The sequence below is a fragment of the Anguilla rostrata genome, chromosome 18, assembly GCF_018555375.3.
Source record: "Anguilla rostrata isolate EN2019 chromosome 18, ASM1855537v3, whole genome shotgun sequence".
NCBI classification, from domain to species: Eukaryota; Metazoa; Chordata; class Actinopteri; order Anguilliformes; family Anguillidae; genus Anguilla; species Anguilla rostrata.
The window spans coordinates 12,648,715-12,669,146 of NC_057950.1; the positions used below are offsets into that span (position 1 = coordinate 12,648,715).

The 20,432-nt window shown below is 48.2% G+C and overlaps 1 protein-coding gene across 2 annotated transcripts in view; it reads left to right on the forward strand.

Annotated features, from left to right (window-relative positions):
• The window catches only part of si:ch73-105b23.6 (fibrillin-2), a 50,747-nt gene that overhangs the window by 21,564 nt on the left and 8,751 nt on the right, over positions 1 to 20,432 (forward strand). The window contains exons 2-14 of one of the 2 annotated variants that reach the window (XM_064317564.1): positions 5,871 to 6,079; positions 9,064 to 9,119; positions 9,607 to 11,688; positions 12,538 to 12,660; positions 13,056 to 15,050; positions 15,542 to 15,675; positions 15,888 to 16,055; positions 16,550 to 16,729; positions 16,985 to 17,585; positions 17,892 to 18,041; positions 18,980 to 19,194; positions 19,670 to 19,745; positions 20,101 to 20,388. In XM_064317564.1, the coding sequence (XP_064173634.1) occupies positions 6,075 to 6,079; positions 9,064 to 9,119; positions 9,607 to 11,688; positions 12,538 to 12,660; positions 13,056 to 15,050; positions 15,542 to 15,675; positions 15,888 to 16,055; positions 16,550 to 16,729; positions 16,985 to 17,585; positions 17,892 to 18,041; positions 18,980 to 19,194; positions 19,670 to 19,745; positions 20,101 to 20,388 (6,073 nt within the window). In that variant the 5' untranslated portion in view covers positions 5,871 to 6,074. The remainder of the gene's footprint in view (positions 1 to 5,870; positions 6,080 to 9,063; positions 9,120 to 9,606; positions 11,689 to 12,537; positions 12,661 to 13,055; positions 15,051 to 15,541; positions 15,676 to 15,887; positions 16,056 to 16,549; positions 16,730 to 16,984; positions 17,586 to 17,891; positions 18,042 to 18,979; positions 19,195 to 19,669; positions 19,746 to 20,100; positions 20,389 to 20,432) is intronic. The other variant, XM_064317565.1, reaches the window with a different exon arrangement.

Here is a 20,432-nt window from a genome sequence, read left to right on the forward strand (position 1 = left end):
GTCTGGCCTTCGCCTCCGTTTCCCTGAGCTCTGGGTTGTCTTTGGAACCTGGAAAAACCTCTTGTCTCCGGGCAGCACACAAAATTGCCCGAGCACACGTGCTTGGACCGTGCAAGTGTGCTGCAATACTGTGAAGCAAACCAGCATGGCACTCATAACAAGCTTACTGTGCATGTATAAATGTACAACCAGACAGGTGATGAGGACCGCGTCCACTTCGCATGTAAGTGGAGTGAAATGGAATGCCGTCCTGTCACAAGGGTACTGGACATCTGGAACATCAGCCTGGACGCTGGGTCCAAATGTCGGATCCAATCCCTAAGCTTCCTCCTCCATGTGATTGGCCGGCTGTAGCCTCAGACTGCGAGTGTATCCTAACGATTCTGTGCTCAACTGCAGGAGTGAACCTGCGTAGTGTGTAGAGCTGTCAGGGAACTATATCTAAGGTAACTGGTTGAAACAAAAACAAACAAAAAAAAAAACAAGCATGCTGACCGACGGGGTTTGTGCGCCCCTGGGCTGTGTTTTGGTGATCGGTAACAGTAAGAGTGCATTTATTCAGTAAGGCAATAAAGCCAATACTGCTTCAGACACGAGTTAAAACACAGCAGAAACACTGTGTGCTTGGTTCAGCATGGGCGTGCTTGGGTGGCAGTCTGCCATGCCTGCTGTTATTCAGAAGGAACATGAAAGCACTTAGTGCTGTATACTTGCTTATCATTATCATTATTATTATTATTATTATTATTATTATTATCATCTGATTTTGTGCGGTTAAAAGAGAACAGGATGTAAACGGCAAAGAGATCCCTTTTCTTTCCAAAAAACAGATTTTATAATAAATTGAAGTGGCAAGACATAAATTCTGATGTTGGCTCTAGGTTATATATGTTATTATCAGTCTAACGATATGAGAAATACAAATTCTACGCACATTGCAAACACTATGTTTTTTATACCCACAGTAAGCTGAATTTAGTTACCAAAGCTGTTCCATAAACATCAGTAGAAACAACAGACCTAGTAACAGTTTTACAATATGTTATTTATTGAAATACAGTTGATGTATATCAGCAACTGCGTATAGTCTTATGTCCTCTGTGTGGCTTAGCAGGAAAAGGTTAGTAGAGGCCATATAGTCTCAGGTTACAGCCGAGGCTATTTTATAAGCCACCTCTCAATGGGGATACACAATTAAGTCCTGCCTGCCAGGGGTACAGCAGGTTTAGTTAGCTAGCATTCCACATTGGTTACCCCCGCATTAGTTACTCATACTCCCACACTCCATCTTTTTTGTGGGGCTAATGTGGCTAGCGCAAGGAATGACTGTCTGCCGTGCTTCCTGTGTGAAAGAAAGATTTTATTTTTTTGTAAATGCAGGTTGATGCTGTACGTTGGATGAATCACAGTACCCCACCCTGCCCTGGAGGGAGGTCCGTGGTTGCTGGTTTCAGTTGCTCAGCTATAACCAAACAATTCTCTCTATGAGAAAAAAAAACAGAAACTCTGGAATGTGGAAGAAATCCCGACCAACAAGTTAGAAGAGCAAATAAATATCCCCGGTCTCCACTATCAACTTTTAGCATTTTTTGAATAGATATAATTTTATCTATGAAGGACAATACACACCGCAGCTATGAAAAATATTACACTGTTAGTCTGTAAGACAAAAGAAATTATTCCACAAGTCAGTGACTGGCCTCACTTGCTTTTAACAGAGTAAACTGTATCAGACATTGTGTCGAAGTGACATAAAGAAATGTGTGCATAATACTACAGAGGGTTTCAATGCCTGGTCAGGACTTAAAGCTCAATGTCAAATGTTTTAATCCCTTGATATATGTTGTGTGATTTAGCCAAAATTAAACCATTTTGTCATTTAGTGCACATTTTAATAAACTGTCTTAAACAGCAACATAACATTTATTGTGTTTACGCTTTAAAACAAATGAGTCTAAATCTGGGTTCAAGCAAATTTTGTTGGTAATGTCTTAACTGAGCGAATGGCATAAGTGAACACATTTGGAGAAATATGGGGAAAGTAAGTACCCAATAAATGTAATTAAAAATACTTTTGCTTACTGTTATTCCAGACACCTGTCTCTAGAGAGACATTTGATCACTAAATCCAATTAAACCGAAAAACAAGCTTACACAAATATGTTATAAACTGTATCTGATCACAAGAGATATTTGTACATTGGTGCTTTCCATCTTCAAGTAATACCTGCAGAGTTTACATTTAGCATTCCAATAATTTGAGGGAATAACTGAAGAAACCTACGTATGATGTTAGCTTTGGAGGTATTATTGGAATAGGGACGTCTGCACTTCTTTACCGATATTAACATCTATGGAAAACACCTGTGTACAAATATCTCTTTTGTGATCAAGTACACTGTTAATAATAGATTCATTTAGAAAAAAAAGTCTGTTTCAGAGGTAAGAGAAGATGCTCAGCAGTTGTCTGCATTGCTCTTCTTTTGACTGTTAGTTGTCCTGGGCATCGCCTTGTCTTATGGTTTCTTGATTGGTTTTTGTTCAGTCTTGTTTTTTCACAATTTCCATTTTTGCCAAACAAATTCACCAATATGTTCTGAGGGCCCACATTGCATAAGCCAGCCAGTTATATCATGTTACCAAATTCAGTGCTACAATCCAATTAGTGTTGAGACCTTCTGGCATAGGAAAGCTCAAGTAGTGTTGTGTCTGATCAATTAAAAAGACATAAAAACAACCAAATAAAAAATGTCTTTTTTGCTCCTGTAGAACTGTCAAATGAGCGATACTGTTGGGAGGAGCAGGCTATTTACATTACTGAGCAGATTAACCTAATAAAGTTGAGACGGAGTGTATAATATTTATTAATATAATATTGGTCAAAATAACAGAATGGAAATAGAAATGCTGCTGTTATTATTTTATTGTCATTCAATAAGAATTGCAACCTATTAAAATAAGTTTGGTAGCATTAATTGCATGAAATGTATAAAAAAACAAAAGCCAGTGAACATTGGCTGATGAATCATATTCTGCTACCGGTAAACATGAGTGTATTGCCAAGCCAAACTATGTGGAATACTGTTCACTAGAACAGTAAGAATGCGCCCTGAGAAGCGTGTTGTGAACTGTCATGCAGTTGCACGCGCTGTGATTCGTATTAATGAAGTGACTCATTGAGATGATTCACCTACAGCAACTTTAAAATGTGATGTGGGGTGGCTCGGTCAATTTCTTATTGATGAAGAAATGAAAAACGGGATAAATAAATTCAGGCTACAGGGAGCCTTAATCATTGCTTGCAAGTCCCCTTTAAATTTTTGCATATGACACGTTCTACTCTCCTTATTGTCAAGCCTGGATGACAAATGTCAATATTTATTCTCAGTTCTGTCTCACAGTTAAAGGCGAATGTTCGTTTTTCTTCAAACGCCGTTTAGAGAGTTCAGCAGTCATCGGCATTAACTTTCCGCTCTTTGTCTGTGAAGGAAAATGATTGCATTTAATTGTGAGTCCAAGTTAGAGATGGTTATTGTTTCAATCCAGACAGAAAATCTTACATGGCTAACAGACTTAAAATAACCTCATCACTATTGGCTAATTTAACATGCATTTTCTTATTCAAACATTCTGTCTATTGAACAAGAACAGTTTGCTGTGTTTAGTGACACTGCTAAGGAGAGGACTTGTGGGCGTTGTATGGGAAAGAGAAAGACTATTGCTCTTGTTTGTATCCACATGTTTTACTTTCTAGGCAAGGTCACACTTTCACCAGATGTCAATCCCAGTGGGGTTTTTTCCTGGAAATATAAAGAATAAATAATAAATATTTTGTCATCACATTCTAGAGTAATTAAATTAATAAGATGGAGGGTCCAGGTAGCATATGCTGGAAGACCTGGAAGTAAAGAGTTAGAATCGCCCAATGTGCCACGGTCTATATTAAGGGCTTGGTGAAGTAAGAGGAGGCAAATAGCTGGATCCTAACAATACTGGCACGGCAAAATAAGAAGTTTAACGTGACTGACACTACAGTAAATCATCAGTAAAAAATGGCTGGTTTTCCAGTGTCGCACCATGGTGGTCTGAGGGAGTCCGTTTTTGCAATGCTGTTTTCTTTAGGTTTACAAATAACAGCGTAGTGGACGTGGTCACTGAGAAAATGTCTGCAATGAAACAGTGGACAAACCCTCAGTTTGTTTGAATGGTAAAATATTGCAGAAAAAAGTTAGTGTGTGTGTGTTTGATTGGGGAGTCATATTCATTTGCACAGTGTTTATGAAGGTAATTGGAGAAATCCTGGATGGTAGAGGACATAGCTGGAAGCTAGCTCAGCTTGGTTTTGGCAAGGCTGAGATTTTCAGATGACTCCGAGGGACAGGGCTGACGATAGAGCCCGCACTTTAGAGCTGGTGCATTCTTTCATTATTGATCGTAGCTGAATTCAGTATGGTATCAGAACAAACAACTGATTGTGCTAATCCTGGAACCATGTGCTAAAAGAACTGTAGCCCTGGCAGCCTTGTGAGCGCGGTCTTATACCTCTGGTCATGGAAAGTATGTGTTTTGTGCTTTAGTAAAGTCAGGCAGTATTCTAAAGATTTTTGTGAGAAAGAATGGAGAGTGGATAGGGAATCAAAAGACAGGTTGCCATCTGCTGGTAGTATAATGTAGTGTAATGGTTAGGGAATAAAGTGTAGTATAATGGTGTAGTATAGTGTAGCATAATGGTTAGGGAGTATAGCGTAGTATAATGATGTAGTATAATGGTTAAGGAATATGGTATAGTATAGTGTAGTGTCGTGTAGTGTAATGGTTAGGGAGCTGACCCTGTAATGCAAAGGTGTTGTGTCCAATTCCCAGCTAGGACACTGTGACTCTACCCTTCCGCAAGGTACCAGAACAGAATTGCAACTGTGAAATATCCAGCTGTCAAAATAACATAAAAATTTAATTTTTCGCCTGAAAATATATGGCTTCACTATATGTTCCTGTCTGATAAAAAGTTGAACGGAATCATTACAATGGTGGAACTTTTTTTATTGTAGAGAACTATGATATGGTCACCACATATATTTTTTATTGAACTTCTTATTCCCTATCCAATGACCATTTTTCACAGAGTTTTGTAACTATGTTAAAATTTCAATATTGCAATCTTTCGAGAGCCCTTTAGCTACGGCATGGATGTATTTAACTAGAACAGGAAATGAACACACTGTGAAATATTCCGGTGCACATGGGAAAGTATCCTTTTTGAATGCTGTGGATCAGTGTGTTCCTCCACCTACCGCTGGAATAAAGAACTGCTGCAGGCAAGCCATGTGCTCTCATACTGAAAAGGTCACAACTGACAGGCACTGATACAAGCACAGTTTAAAGAAGAATTATTATTACGTTATCATAAATAATAATCTGTATTACGTGTGTTATTTCACAGATCTTACTAGTGTGGTCTTGTTGCTGTGGAACTGGATGTGAAAGTCAATTGGTCCATTTCAGTCCCATTTCGGGTCTGCACTCTGGGGAAAGCCACATGATACATAAGCTTTAAACCTTTAAAATCGATGTGATATAAAATATAAGTTGAGTAAGGGTGTTACGAAGACATGCATGTGGGCTGGGTTATTGGTAAAAATGCATGGTATAGTCCAGGATGTAGCCTGACCAGGAACTAAAAAATACCCGAGGCCCCCAAATAATACAGTATCTGTTGCTGTTGTTTCACTGCACTTACGCTTACCTGTTTGTAGCTATTTTTTTTTACCTTCTCCCCTATAATAGGACAAACGATATTCCCCGGGGGTGTAGTTCACTTACAGTGTGGCTGAGATGGGACAAAAAAAATCTGGGTGTTCCCATTTTCTGAGGTTTAAGATATCAGAGGGCTTGGAGACACACCATTGTCCCCTGTCCCGGGGCAATCTGAGCTGAGATTGGAGGACCTGGCTAGGGAGAGCTGCACCATTCCGCTTGGGCAAGCTGGTCCTGGGACAGCGAAACAGTGGGAGAGAGCCTCCATCACCCCCTCTGCCTCCATGAGTTCCTCTTAGATTCAGCGAGATTACGAAAGCATGCGGTGAGTACATTTTGTCCCAGAATTATCTGGTAGCCATGTCTCTTTCATCTTCATCTTCATCTTCCTCTTCCATTGGCCGTTTGGATCATCGCGTCAAGAACGATGAGCATTCCCTTGTTGAACGCGTTTGTGCTCTTTAGCCATTAGCCCCATGAATTTATTCTGTGCTCTGTTAAGGAAAATGTGATTAAGATTCCATCTCTGAATGTCACTGTGTTTTTAAAATTATGTAATGTGCATGAGATGAAAAACAAAATAGACGGACAGAGGACATATGTTAAGTAAAATGTGAAGTTTTAATTCAACTCTCAGAATTGTTATATGAGTTGATATAAGATCAACTTCTATCAAAGTAACCTTTATCATTGTTTATTCAAAATGGAACATTTTGTTGTGCATGTTCACATGGATATGTAAATATCATTTATAATTTCCCATTTCTAGTCTTAGGAAAATTGAATGGAAAGGAATGTTCTTATAATTCATTAGTCTCAAATCACTGAGTTATAATATTTTGAAAAGTCAGCAAAGCAAAAACTGCTAAAAAGGCTACTAAAAGTTTTACCCTGATTTTTGTTACCCTGATTAGTCATGTCCTCATTTGTCTTGCTCTGGTGAAGTCAAATGACACATATCTCATACGGCTTTTGTGTGTCTTTTTACCATTGATTACTTAGAGTTTGAGTAATGCATGACCTACAAAATGCTTTTAACAACACGTAACAACCAAGGGGTTTTCATGTGCAAACAGTGTTGTTTAAAAAAACATTTTTTTTGTTGTGTTCTGTTTCTGAAAAAATAAACATTAGGTTTGTGCCAGCAAGTACATGTCTGAACCTGGCAAAACGCTCTGCTCAGCCAGTGAGGGAGAAACCAGAATGTTGGGGTGTTGCCTGACCCTTGGCACATGGCTTGATTATTACAATTATTATTATTATTATATATTATATATATTATTATTATCATCATCATCATTATTATGCTATTTCATTTTCCAAGAATTGGGCAAATATTTTTGGTTTCCGGGCTCTGTTTTTATGGTCCCGCAGAGGGGGGGGGGGTGGAAGGGAGGCCCTACGGTGTACATATTAGGTCCTCCTTTCCTTTGCACCACCCAGAACTAAAGAAGGAGCTCGTTCCTCTATGGGACAATGGCAGAAATCTGGCCTGGGGGGCGTCGTAACATTCACAGCGTAACCCAATAAGAAATGTGGGATTGTTGCTATCAATTTCTCCATTCATAGCGCGATGGCTGCGATTAGCTTCTCCCAGCCCTGCGACTTGCTGGCACTGCTCACTTTTCCTTTGTTTTCCTATTCCAGCAATGTACTGAAAAGTGCTCTTTTCGAGAAGCCTTGAGCGGTAAGAAAGGAGAAGCAATTTGGCGCAGTCGAGAGCCAGCGCTCGTTCTGCAGTATTTAATACCCTGTGTTCTGTGCATTGACTCAACTGCTTAGACAAACAATGAGATACAATTACTTCTTATTTTGAACATTACAAACACAGTCATAAAAAGGGAAGTTATACATAAATACAGACACAAAGTACAATATGAGAAGTGTGAAACATTAATATAAACACATCCCCTTCGCAAAAGATCCCCTTTACAAAAGACCTGCAGATGCTCATAGTGGGGTTCATTCACCAAGTGATTCAGCTCGAATGACTAATGGAAAATATTTATCTTTTTAATTAAATTTGTATTGCTTTTATAACAAAAAATGCCTCAAGAGGGGTCATAGAAAAAGTAAGACACTGCAATTAAAATAAAAACCCAAGATCATACAAAAAAGTTTCCCCTCCCCACCCACCCAGTGGAAACCCCAGTACTAATGTAAAATATCAATTTTCATTTGAGAACTGAAGCGTTGAATCTCGCTAAGCCCTATTTGGATTAAATGTATTCCGTTACTGAATCAGTTGCTTATTTACTGAACACGATATGTGCAAATGGTGTTAAAGGTCAAGAGATATAATTTCAGCTCAGTCATAGACTTCAATGGCAGAGTAAAACAGGAAGTGTGTGTGGCAGGTTCATTCAATAATCAGAGAATTCGGCTTGCAACCCTAAGGTTGTAGGTTCAGTTCTCCCAGGTAGTACCCTTCAGCAAGGTGTTTAACCTGAATTGCTTCAGTAAAATACCCAGCTGTATAAACTAAAATGTAATGTAACGTAAGGATAAAATGGTCTGCTTAATATCTAAAATGTAATCTACCCCTCTCCCTGTTTCAAATAACAAGGCTGTAACCCTGCAATTCCCTGGTTTAAAAGTATCTTTGTGTATTATTGTATACAAAATAGTATGACAAATATTCCTAAAATAAACATGTTGCTTGCAGTGATATTCTCTACATTTCCAAAAGCATGTGGACACCTGAACATCACACCCATACAGTATGTACTTGTTGAACATCTCATTCCAAAACCATGGGCATTAATATGGAGTTGGACCCCCTTTGCTGCTGTAACCACTCTGCTCCACTCTTCTGGGAAGGCTTTCATTGCTGCAGGAATTCACTTACAGTCAGCCACAAGAGCGTTAGCGAGGTTGGGCACTGACTTTGGGCAACAGGCCCACAGTCGGAAAGGTGGCATCCCATGACAGTGCCACGTTGAACGACACTGAGCCATGACCCATTTTACTGCCAACGCTTGTCACTGGAGATTGTATGGCTGTATGCTTGATTTTATGCACCTGTTAGCATTGGGTGTGGCTGAAATAGCCAAAGCCACTAATTAGAAGGGCCGTCTACACACTTTTGGAAATGTAGTGTATTTACAAATTAATATATACATTTAAAATCAATGTTTATGCATTGTATGTTTGTAGGAGAAATGTGCCTAATTTTCCATCTTGCCTGTCCTATTACCTGTCCAACTGCCTGTGTGTGCAGTGTAGATTTGTTTTAGAATTAAGCAAATATTTTGTCAGGGGTGAAGACTGTGTACCGTGCACACCCTAAACTCCGCCTCTCTCCCTCAGAGTACCACTGCTGTGTCTGGCATGTCTTTGTGCAGCCCTGGGGCGCTCCTACGCAGGTGGGTGATGAATGCAGACAAGACTCTCTAAAGCACTTGGTGTTAAAGAGTGTTCCAGAATGTTTCACTAACCCACTAACGCTTTTTAGCTTTCCAGTAGCAATGGGCAAGTAAGGCTTCTTGAACCTCATTAATGGCGGAGCTAGCATTCCTTGCATCTATCAACAGAATTTGCACTCCACAGCAAAATACATTTAGGGAGGGCGATGATGACATCATAGCTCCACCCATTTAGGGTTCAGCAAGCCGTATTCCCCTATCACCACATCCAGTAGACTTGTTTGTTCGAGCACTGTAGGGTCAGAGTACAGTAGGAGGCATGAGATGCCAACCTAGTTAAGCACAAAAACAGTTTGACTGTGGAAATATAGCCATTCTTTACATTGGTTATTTATTTGTAAATTTATTGAAGTCATCTCTCTTCCTCCCTTCCCCTCTATCTCCTGCCCTCCATCTCTCCACTTCTCTCTCTCTCTCTCTCTATCAGCTGATCTAAGTGACTGTGTGTCGGCGGGAAGCCAGTGCCACAGCCGTGCGGACTGCATGAACACGCGCGACGGAGGCTTCCAGTGCGTCTGCCGCATGGGTTTCCAGGGCGACGGGCTGCAGTGCACGGACATCGACGAGTGCAAGCTGGGCCTGCACGGCTGCCATGTCAACGCCAACTGCAACAACGCGCTGGGCAGCTACAGCTGCGTCTGCCGGGCCGGCTACACGGGCAGCGGCAAGAGCTGCGAGGACGTGAACGAGTGCCTCACCAACAACGGCGGCTGCCACGACAACGCGGCGTGCACCAACACGGCGGGGGGCGTGAGCTGCCGCTGCAGGACGGGCTTTCAGGGGACCGGCCTGCAGTGCCAGGACATCGACGAGTGCACCACCCGCGGCATCTGCCACTGGAACGCCACCTGCACCAACAACCCCGGCTCCTACGCCTGCACCTGCAACTCGGGCTACAAGGGCAACGGGAACTACCTGTGCCTGGACATCGACGAGTGCTCCGAGTCCTCGGGCGTCTGCTCCACCTCTGCCGGATACAAGGGCTGCCGGAACCTCCCGGGCACCTACAGCTGCACCTGCAACAGCGGTTACCAGAGCAACGGGCAGACGTGCAGCGACATCGACGAGTGCGCCGCCAAGCTCTGCAGCACCTTCGCCGCCTGCGTCAACCTGCCGGGCTCGTACCGCTGCACCTGCCAGGAGGGCTTCACCGGGAACGGGCTCACCTGCGTCGACATCAACGAGTGCGTCGGCAGCAACGACTGCGACCCCAGCGCGGACTGCATCAACGTCCTGGGCTCCTACGACTGCTCCTGCAGAGAGGGTTTCCTGGGCAACGGCCGGCGGTGCGCGGACATCAACGAGTGCCTGACGCCGGGCATCTGCCCGGACGGCGCCTCCTGCGTGAACTCCGCCGGCTCTTACCGCTGCGACTGCGGCAGCGGCTTCGTCTTCAACGCCTCCAAGTGCCAGGACCTGGACGAGTGCGCGGCCGGCCACTGCAGCCCGCACGCCACCTGCGCCAACTTCCCCGGCTCCTTCACCTGCCAGTGCCGGCGCGGGTACGAGGGCAACGGCATCTCCTGCGTCGACCTGGACGAGTGCAAGCTGGCGCAGCAGTGCCACGCCAGTGCCGTCTGCGTCAATCTGCCCGGCTCCTACAACTGCACCTGCCTGCCGGGCTACTCGGGCAACGGCGTGACGGAGTGCGCGGACGTCAACGAGTGCCTGACGGGCAACGGGGGCTGCTCCAGCTGGGCCACCTGCGTCAACAGCAAGGGCTCGTACTCCTGCGTGTGCGCGCCGGGCTTCAGCCTCGTCAACAAGACCTCCTGCCGCGACGTGGACGAGTGCCAGGGCGTGCCGGGGCCGTGCCAGGCCAACGAGCGCTGCGTGAACACCGAGGGGTCGTACGAGTGCCCGTGCCACAGGGGCTTCGCCCGCGCCCGCGGACGGACCGCCTGCACGGACGTGGACGAGTGCGCCGCCGGGCAGCCCTGCCACTCCAACGCCACCTGCCTGAACAGCGAGGGCGCCTTCACCTGCACCTGCAAGCACGGCTTCACCGGGAACGGCACCTGGTGCAGGGACGTGGACGAGTGCGCGGCCGTCGGCACCTGCCACCCGCAGGCCGTCTGCGCCAACGCGCCCGGGGACTACTCCTGCAGCTGCCGGCGCGGGTTCGAGGGCGACGGGTTCTCCTGCCGGGACGTGGACGAGTGCGCCGCCTCCAACGCCACCTGCCCCGCCTTCGCCGCCTGCGTCAACTCCGTGGGCTCGCACGTGTGCTCCTGCCTCAACGGCACGGTGGCCCGAAACGACTCCTGCGCGGCCCCGAGCCCCCTCTGCTCCCCCGCCTGCCACCCCTACGGGCTCTGCCACCCCTCGCCCGCCGGGCACCAGTGCGTCTGCGACGTCGGCTTCGAGGGGGACGGCCTCACCTGCTCCGACATCGACGAGTGCCAAGAGAACGTGTGTCCCGCCAACGAGACCGAGTGCGTGAACAAGCCGGGCTCTTTCTCCTGCGTGTGTCAGAGCGGGTACACGCAGAACGGGACGTCCTGTACCGGTAAGAACACGCGGCGTCTAGGTGCCACGTATCACCCGTGCAAAGATTCATTAGTATGTCTGATTGCTGTATTTTTTCCTAAAAACTGTTTTGTTCTTCTCGGTTAATGGCCTCTAATTATCTAGCTAATTTCCATATTTCATTTTGGATTTTGACGTTTCAGACATTACCCCTGTAAACTAATGATGTAAGTGCTGCAATTATGTAAGTGTGTATGTCAGTGTGTATTGCTTGCATCATTGAACAGTCAAGTTTATTTACAAAAAGCTCTTCTGGGGATCTGTGGATCTTAATGAAACTGATGAATTTCTCTTCACTTAATAACAGACTTCCAAAATGCAATCTTATGTAACTAATTGTAAAGCCAACACTGAGAGTAGACTATTTTTATGCCTGTCCAATTAATATCTGTAGTGAAATTTGTATTAAAATTGACATTTAGTGATGAAGAGAGTAATACCTTCCCTAAAACTTTTGTTCCATTGGCTTTGTTGTCACTGGAAAACTTGAGCACACTGTGACCTTTATTATGCATGACCTTCTCAGCTTCCAGCCTGGCATATTTCAAACTGCTTATTGTTTTAGTTATATTTAGTTATTTGGCATACCCTCATTTCACTATGTAGAGAATATTCTATGAATAGAATTACGAGAAAACAAATATTTGCTTAAATTAAAAATAAATATATTTCTTGTTTATTTATACTGCCTATTATTTATTTAGACTGCACAATTAGGATACGTTTGATGATGTATGCAAGGCCAGCTAATATCGTAGATGCTGTTTTTTTACACAGTGAAATAAGTAACATAAATTGCCCTGTCTCATTTCTGCCACCCCCCTCTCAGACGTGGACGAGTGCGAAGCGGGGGGGCACAAGTGCAGCGATTTCGCGGAGTGTGTGAACACCAGGGGGAGCCATCTCTGCTTCTGCCTCAGCGGCTTCACAGGAGACGGCAAGAACTGTTCCGGTGAGCTCCGCCCCGGTCCGCCCCCCCTAACCCCTGGGTCCCCGACCCTGGTCCTGGAGAGACTCAGAGTCTGCTGGTTTTCACTGTCTCAGCACCAGACTGATAAATGAAATCGGCTGTTAGTTGTACATTAAGCTCACCTCCCCTGGTTTTTTCTGTTTGAGTTGGCTGGTGATTGATTCTAAGGTGGAAACAAAAGCCAGCAAACCCTCAGAGTCTCCAGGACCAGGGCTGGGCACCCCTGACACGAACCTAAACTTAACAACAGCAGCTCCTGCTTGGCAGTGTCTTTGTGTCTTTTCTGCAGTTTTGTGTGGACTCTTTTTTAGACTTCTTTTAGAAACTCTGGAGTCTGGCTGTTTCCCTGACCCTGTACCATTTTGGATAAATTATAGACATTGACGAATGCCAAACCCAAAATGGAGGATGCCACTTCTCAGCCAGCTGCGCCAACACACCTGGCGCCTTCTCGTGCTCGTGCCCCCTGGGCACCACAGGCTCCGGGTTCGAATGCCAGGACGTTGACGAGTGCGCTGCGAACCCCGCCCTCCCGCACAACTGCAGCGCCCTCGCTGCGTGCCACAACACGGACGGCTCGTACAGCTGCGTCTGCGAGGAGGGTTACCACGGCGACGGGTTCGCCTGCGAGGACGTGGACGAGTGCCTGGAGCCGGACGTCTGCGGCGGCAACATGACGTGCCGGAACACGGCGGGGGGGTACGCCTGCACCTGCGTCCTGGGCCTGGCCTACGACCACGGCACCTGCATCAGCCAGGAGGAGTGTGCCAACGCCAGCGAGGTGTGCCACCCCCACGCCGGGTGCGCCCTCATCCTGGGCTCCCGCTACTGCCGCTGCTGGGACGGCTTCTTCGGGAACGGGACGGACTGCCAGGACATGGACGAGTGCAGCCTGGGCCTGGGGGGCTGCCCCGAGTTCTCCTTCTGCCTCAACACCGAGGGCTCCTCCCACTGCGAGTGCTGGGCTGGTTACCAGGACAACGGGACACACTGCGAGGACGTGGACGAGTGCGACGGCGGGAACGTCACCTGCCGCGAGAACAGCGTGTGCGCCAACGTGCCCGGCGGCTACCTGTGCCCCTGCCTGGACGGCTTCCTGTCCAACAGCTCGGTGTGCCAGGACGTGGACGAGTGCCTCATGGGCATGGCGCTGTGCCCCAACGCCTCGTACTGCCGCAACGTGCCGGGCACCTACGCCTGCGACTGCTGGGAGGGCTACCACGGCAACGGCAGCGACTGCGCGGACGTGGACGAGTGCTCGGCCGGCGACCCCTGCCCCGAGCGCAGCAGCTGCGTCAACACGGCGGGGGGGTACCTGTGCCCCTGCGACCTCGGGTTCGCCCCCAACGGCTCGCTGTGCGAGGACCTGGACGAGTGCGGGGGGGGCGGGGAGGACGGGGGGGAGTGCGCCAACGGGACCTGCGTCAACTCCGAGGGCTCCTTCCACTGCGTCTGCGACCCGGGCTTCCGCAGCAACGGGACGGCGTGCGCGGACACGGACGAATGCGAGGAGATCGCCTCCCTCTGCCCGCCCCACTCCGCCTGCGCCAACCTGCCCGGCTCCTACGAGTGCCGCTGCCAGCCCGGCTACCTGCCCAACGGCACCGAGTGCCAGGACGCGGACGAGTGCGCCGCGCCCGAGCCGCCCTGCCCCGCCCACGCCGAGTGCGCCAACACGGAGGGGTCCTTCCTGTGCGCCTGCGCGGCCGGGTTCGAGCCCGAGGGCGACGGCTGCGTGGACGTGGACGAGTGCCTGCGGAACCACACCTGCCGGCCCGACCAGGAGTGCGCCAACGTGCCGGGCGGCTTCGTCTGCTCCTGCCCGCGGGGGCACCACGAGGAGGGCGGGGCGTGCGCGGACACCGACGAGTGCGCCAACGCCACGGAGGTCTGCCACCCGCTGGCCCGCTGCTGGAACACGCCGGGCTCCTTCTCCTGCCACTGCCCCGAGGGGCACGCGGGCAACGGGACGTGGTGCCGGGACGTGGACGAGTGCCAGGCCGCCCGGTCGCCGTGCCGACGCGGCGCCCGCTGCCTCAACACGCCGGGCTCCTTCCTGTGCGCGTGCCCGCCGGGCTTCCTGGCGCTGGAGGGCCTCTGCGTGGACCTGGACGAGTGCCAGCAGGACCGGGGCGGCTGCCACCCCGCCGCCGTCTGCCACAACCGCGTGGGGGGGTTCCGGTGCCAGTGCGCCGGCGGGTGGACCCCCACCGCCGCTCGGGGCCGCGGGAGGGAGGGGTGCGCCGACGTGGACGAGTGCCAGCTGCCCTCCGCGTGCCCCCCCCACACCGCCTGTACCAACCTCCCGGGCTCGTTCCAATGCTCCTGTCCCCTGACGAACCACACCCTCTGTCACCTGCTCACTCGGAAGGGTGGGGCCTGCTCCCTGACCTGCTGCTGTAACTCCACTCACCTCCACCCTGGAGGAACTGCCCAGCCTGCTGCCTGTGTTCCTGTTATACGTTGACATAGTTACCATATCCATTCTGTTCATAAGGCTGTGCAAAATTAATGCTGCTTTCCTTGTATTTAATTTAGCCCTTTATGCAAACACACGGAGACATTGTTATTCATTGTCTGAATAGATTACAGAACTGAAGTCTAATTATTAGCCAGTAGCAGTCATATTACTGACAGGTTGTAACTAGCCAATGAGATTTGTTTTAATGGTGAACACCCACCATTATCTTGCACAGGCAGGCATTCAAACCCTAACTGAGTGTAATGAGTCTTAGCATTGGTAATGCCTGACTGGGCTTTCTTCTGGCATAATGTACTGTGAATTTGCAGGCCTGTTCTTGTCACTGTGGGGATGAGCTGAGGGGTGACTGTGTGAGTAACAGTGTGTGTCTGTCCCACGCAGAGAGCGAGCTGTACCCATTTGGGAAGGAAGTGGGGGACGGACATGTTAAGGCGTCGGGGGCGGACACAAACTCCCCCTACATCACTCCTCCCATGGGGTTCCCCTTGCTCGGAAAAATGTACGACCGGCTGTATGTGAGTGTCCCAAACTTCAGAGTAAAATCCCAGTTCAAGTATTTAAAATACACATTTGAACCAGGTTTATGAGTGACAATGTCTCTTACCCATTTTAATTTCTCTCTGTTTCTGTCTATGTCTCTCTCCCTCTCTCTCTCTCTCTCTCTCTCTCTCCCTCCCTCCCTCTCTCCCTCTCTTTCTCATTCTCTCTCTCTCGTTCTCTGGGCCAGTTTTCAGATAACGGCTTGGTGCAGTTCCAGTCGGTGAGTGAGAACGAGCAGTTCCTCTTCCCGGCTCCTTTCCCCAGTGGTTTCACCGGCAATGAGAGTGTGGCCATGCTGGCGGTGTTCTGGGATGATGCTGACCTCACACTGGGGGGCGGGAAGCTGTTTTATCAGGTAAGGCAGCCATCACAATATGGGGCGGGGTCAGAGATGAGCAACTGTGTGCTAAAGTGTCAATCAATCAACTACTTCATACCTCTCTCTCTCTCTCAAATAAAAATTCAAATTTAAAAGTCTTTATTAGCAGAAAATACATCTCTAACTATAAACTCAAAATACTATATTTGTCTAATCACATATTATATAATATTGTTTACTATGCTGTGCTGTATATTAATGCTGTTGTAATAACACTAATAATAATAACAATAATAATCAGTCGTCAATCACTGTCCCTCAGTTTATAGCTTGTAGCTCTTGTTTTTTCTCCTAATAGAGTTTGTGTATTTTGTCCTTCGTCAAGGAAGAGAGGTCATTTATTTGTTGGATACTTTATTAAAAATGCTTTGCAATGTATGAGGAAGAGAATTTTTGTCTCCCTATCTCTCTGCTTTTTCAGTTAAAAGGTTGTGAACTTTCTCCTCCTCCCTCACTCCCCCTGTTCTCAGGAGTACCACAAACTGAACCTGTCTGACGTCTACGCTCAAATCGTCTTCAACCGCACCGTAGAGGACGTGTCCAGGTTTGAGAACGTGAGAGGGAGGCCTTCCTTCACCCCAGCCTGGATCCTCAAAATCACCTGGGACCACGTGCTCCCTGTCTCCTACCAGAAGATCAACCTTTCAGAGGTGAGTGGGATGCTGTGCAGTCGTGTGACCTGTGAGAATGTTATTCTTTAGTTCTCCATTTCAGCAGAGAAAGAAGATTATCATACACACATACTGTATTTCTTTGGTGTTGGTAGATCTCCCCACAATCAGTGATCGAGGTCTCATGTGAAATTGGGTTTATGAATTGTTCAATTTTTCCAAATGGCAACATTTAATATCTTAATTTTTAATCATAGTATTTTGATCAAATTCTCCATTGCTGTCGTCACTCAGACCAACACTTTCCAGTGCATCCTGACCACGGACGGGGATCGCTCCTTCGCCCTCCTGCGTTTCGGAGAGATGGGCTGGGGTCCCGGGCAGAGGCTGCTCCACGACGCTCTGACGGGCTTCACGGACGGGGGGGCCGTCTTCCACAACGAGTCCACCGTCCCCGCCCACAACCTGTTCGGGCCGGCCGGGCGCTACCGGCCCCAGGAGGTGACGGGCAACACGGGGCGGCGGGGCCAGTGGGTGTACGACCTGACCAGGCCCCCGGGGCCCGACTCGGACCCCCGCAGGAAGTGCCGGGCCTGGGCGCTGAGGGAGCCGGACCCCTCGGTGTGGATGGAGGGCGTCTCGTCCTGCCCCTGCGTCCGGGCCCAGGCGCTGGAGGACCTGGCCTTCGGGCCTGAGACCCTGCCGGCCCAGCAGGGGGCGCAAGTGAGGGCGCTGAGGGCGCAGCGCTGGGGCAGCAGTGGGGGGCACGTCTTCCAGTCCATCCTGGCCAACGTGCACGGCTCTGGGAAGAGGTGTGTGTACGACCTACAGGGCCCCCTGCTGGCAGGATACAGCGAGCGCTACTTCAGCGGTAGCAGTGTGCAAGACTACATTGGTGAGAAGCCCCTTCGGTCATTCCTAATCACGCTTTCTTCAGTTGAGTATATTTAATGGATTCAGGATGTACTGAGTGTCTTTTGTGTAACTGCATCGTTTATCTTTGATTTCATTAATGATACTTTTAATCTTTTATCTCTCGTTCGTTATGTAGTTAACAGTACCATTATTAAAATGACCATTATTTCTTTAATCTGATTGTGCTTTTAAGCTAGATGTCTTTTTAACTACCAAGGTTCAATTTGCGCTACTAACTGTGTTTATGTCTCTGCTTCTCATCCTACCTACCCCCCCCCCCCCTTAGATAAGGACCTGTTGCCATTTGAGTGGTGCTGTGTCCAGTCTCCACTATGCCAGCTTTACCTAAGCAAACGACCTCTTGACCGTTGTCAGGGTTACGGATGGATGAGCCCTGACCACGCCCTTCCTGCTGCCAAGGCAACTCAGGGCATTGGTGAGAGACTGCAGCTACATCAGGAAGTGAAACTGGAACATACACATTCACTTAGAGACACGCTTACACGCTGACACACTCACTGACACACTCGCTGACACACCCTACACACTGCCGCATTTAGTGCCTGCGCATCCTGACACAAATGCCGGTGCACAGATGAGCCTTTACACGCACGGAGGCGTATCCAGTTACACCTTAAGCTTCCTCCCATTGTGCAGTGTCCTCATTCAGATTAACATAAACCGTGTGAAAAGGCCCTCAGACGGATCTCTGTATAGGTGTTTGTGTGTGTGGGTGTGTGTGTTTGTGTGTGTGTGTGTGTGTGTGTGGGTGTGTGTGCGTGTGTGTGCGTGTGTCTGTTTCTATGTCTGTGTGTCTTAGCGTAGTCAGAGTGCCTTAATGACACACGTTATAAGCAATGTTCATTACAAGGAAAACGTTTGTCAAAACATTTTCTTTTCAAGCGGCATTCTCTTCAAATGAAATGATATTGAATTGCTTTCTTGTTTTTCCCTCTATATACTGGTAGACATGTATTTGTTCATTTGATGGGCAATTCACTTTCTGATAGATAGAAACAAGTTGAGAGTGCAGTGTATCTTCATTTTTCAATGAACGTGAAAAAGTTTGGATGGAGTACCTATGCTAGACAGCAGAGGTCAGCAAATGTAAAGGTCTACTGTAATTCCCAGTGTGTACTGTACTGCAGAAATTCTCTCATGAAAACTGCAGTTCAATGGGCTGGATGAGAACTCACACAGTGTATAAAAATAGCTAAATTAAAAATAAATAAAAAAATTTAAATAGGCAAGCTTGGTTTTTTCATGACAATAAAACAATGCATATCTCCTTGTAGGATACCCCCTAGTGGTGGTTTGGTGTTCATGTCCTAGCGTCTCAACAAGACCACTATTGTCGCTCTATGCTTTGGTTAGGCATTGTGTATGGAAGCCTCCACTTCATCACCTTTGACGGGACGGAGTACTCCTTCAAGGCCGTGGGGGAGTTTGTCATTCTCCGCCTCTCCTCCAGCTCGGGCTCCAACACCTTCACCCTGCAGGGTGAGACTGGCCAGGTGGTCATCAGTGGGCAGTCCCACGGGGTCTCCTCCCTGAAACGCGTGGCAGCGTTCTACCAGGGCATCGGCAAGGTTAGATATCCCACCATGCACTGCAGGAAACGGGCCCCATTTCTGCATGTTTGTGTTTTTGACTGTCATTGTCTCTGAATGTGTGAGTGATGGAGAGCATTGATCAAGAGCAGTTAATAAACCCTCAGTTAATAAAGCTCTTCATTTATTAAGTGATAAGTTCAAAGATTCTGTATGGAGGAATTTTTAAAGATCCTCCCCAGTATGTTCACCAATGACCTAAAAATCTCGCTTTGCCAAAATAAAACAGATGATGCATGGTGTTCACTTCATGTATCATACCATAGTGCCAGTCTGAGAAGGATAAGAAACCTGACAGCATGAAAGGCAACAGAACCAGATATGATCTCAGTGACCATGTGTGAATGTGTGAATGTGTGCATGCGTGCATGTGTGAATGTGTGTATGTGTGAAAGTGCATGTGTGAAGTGCTGTAACAGTCTCAGAGTCGAATTGTCCTCTGGTGCCCGTGCAGGTGGAATGGAAGTGTGCTGAGTCGGGGGAAGGGATCACAGTTCTGGTGGATCACGTGGAAGTGCCTGTTACTGTGGGTAAGACCCTGAATCGTCTCCCTGTTCCTTTCACTGAGTTTAATATTTTACATTACATTTATTTAACGTTCAACAACCCATTAATGCAGCTGTGAGTGACCACCTAACTATCCCTGAAATATTCCCAATCTACCTTCCTCCAAGCAGAAAAACACAGATGAACACAACACAAACAGGGAGTGGGGGGAGAGCACACAGGTGACTCTGGGAAATGGAGTTCATTATGGCCCCAGCAGTACAATATCTACACAATTCCTTTCATCTCTGTGACTGAGCCCCAGTGCAGCCAGAGCCAGTTAAACAGGGAATTCATGATGAGATTTTCCTGGTTTTGCGCCCTCTGCTGTCCGCGCAGGTGTAGTGCACGTGGGAAGGGAGGGCTTCGCGGTGCGGTGCGTGACCCTGGAGCGCTGCGCCGCGGTGTACGCCGGCGGTCTGCATGTGTCCGTGTGGCGGGGCGCCGCGGGGATGCTGGGCGCCATCGTGGAGGTGCCACAGAGCTTCTTCAACCGCACCGTGGGGCTCCTGGGCCACTGGAGCTCCAGCCGCACCGGCGACTTCCTGCTCCCCAACGGCCAGCTCCTGCCCTGGCCCAACGGCATCCCCCCTCCGGAGGAGACCCTGCACCAGTACGGGCTCTCCTGTGAGTGACATCACTCCTCCCCTCGCAGCACACTGCCCATGGAG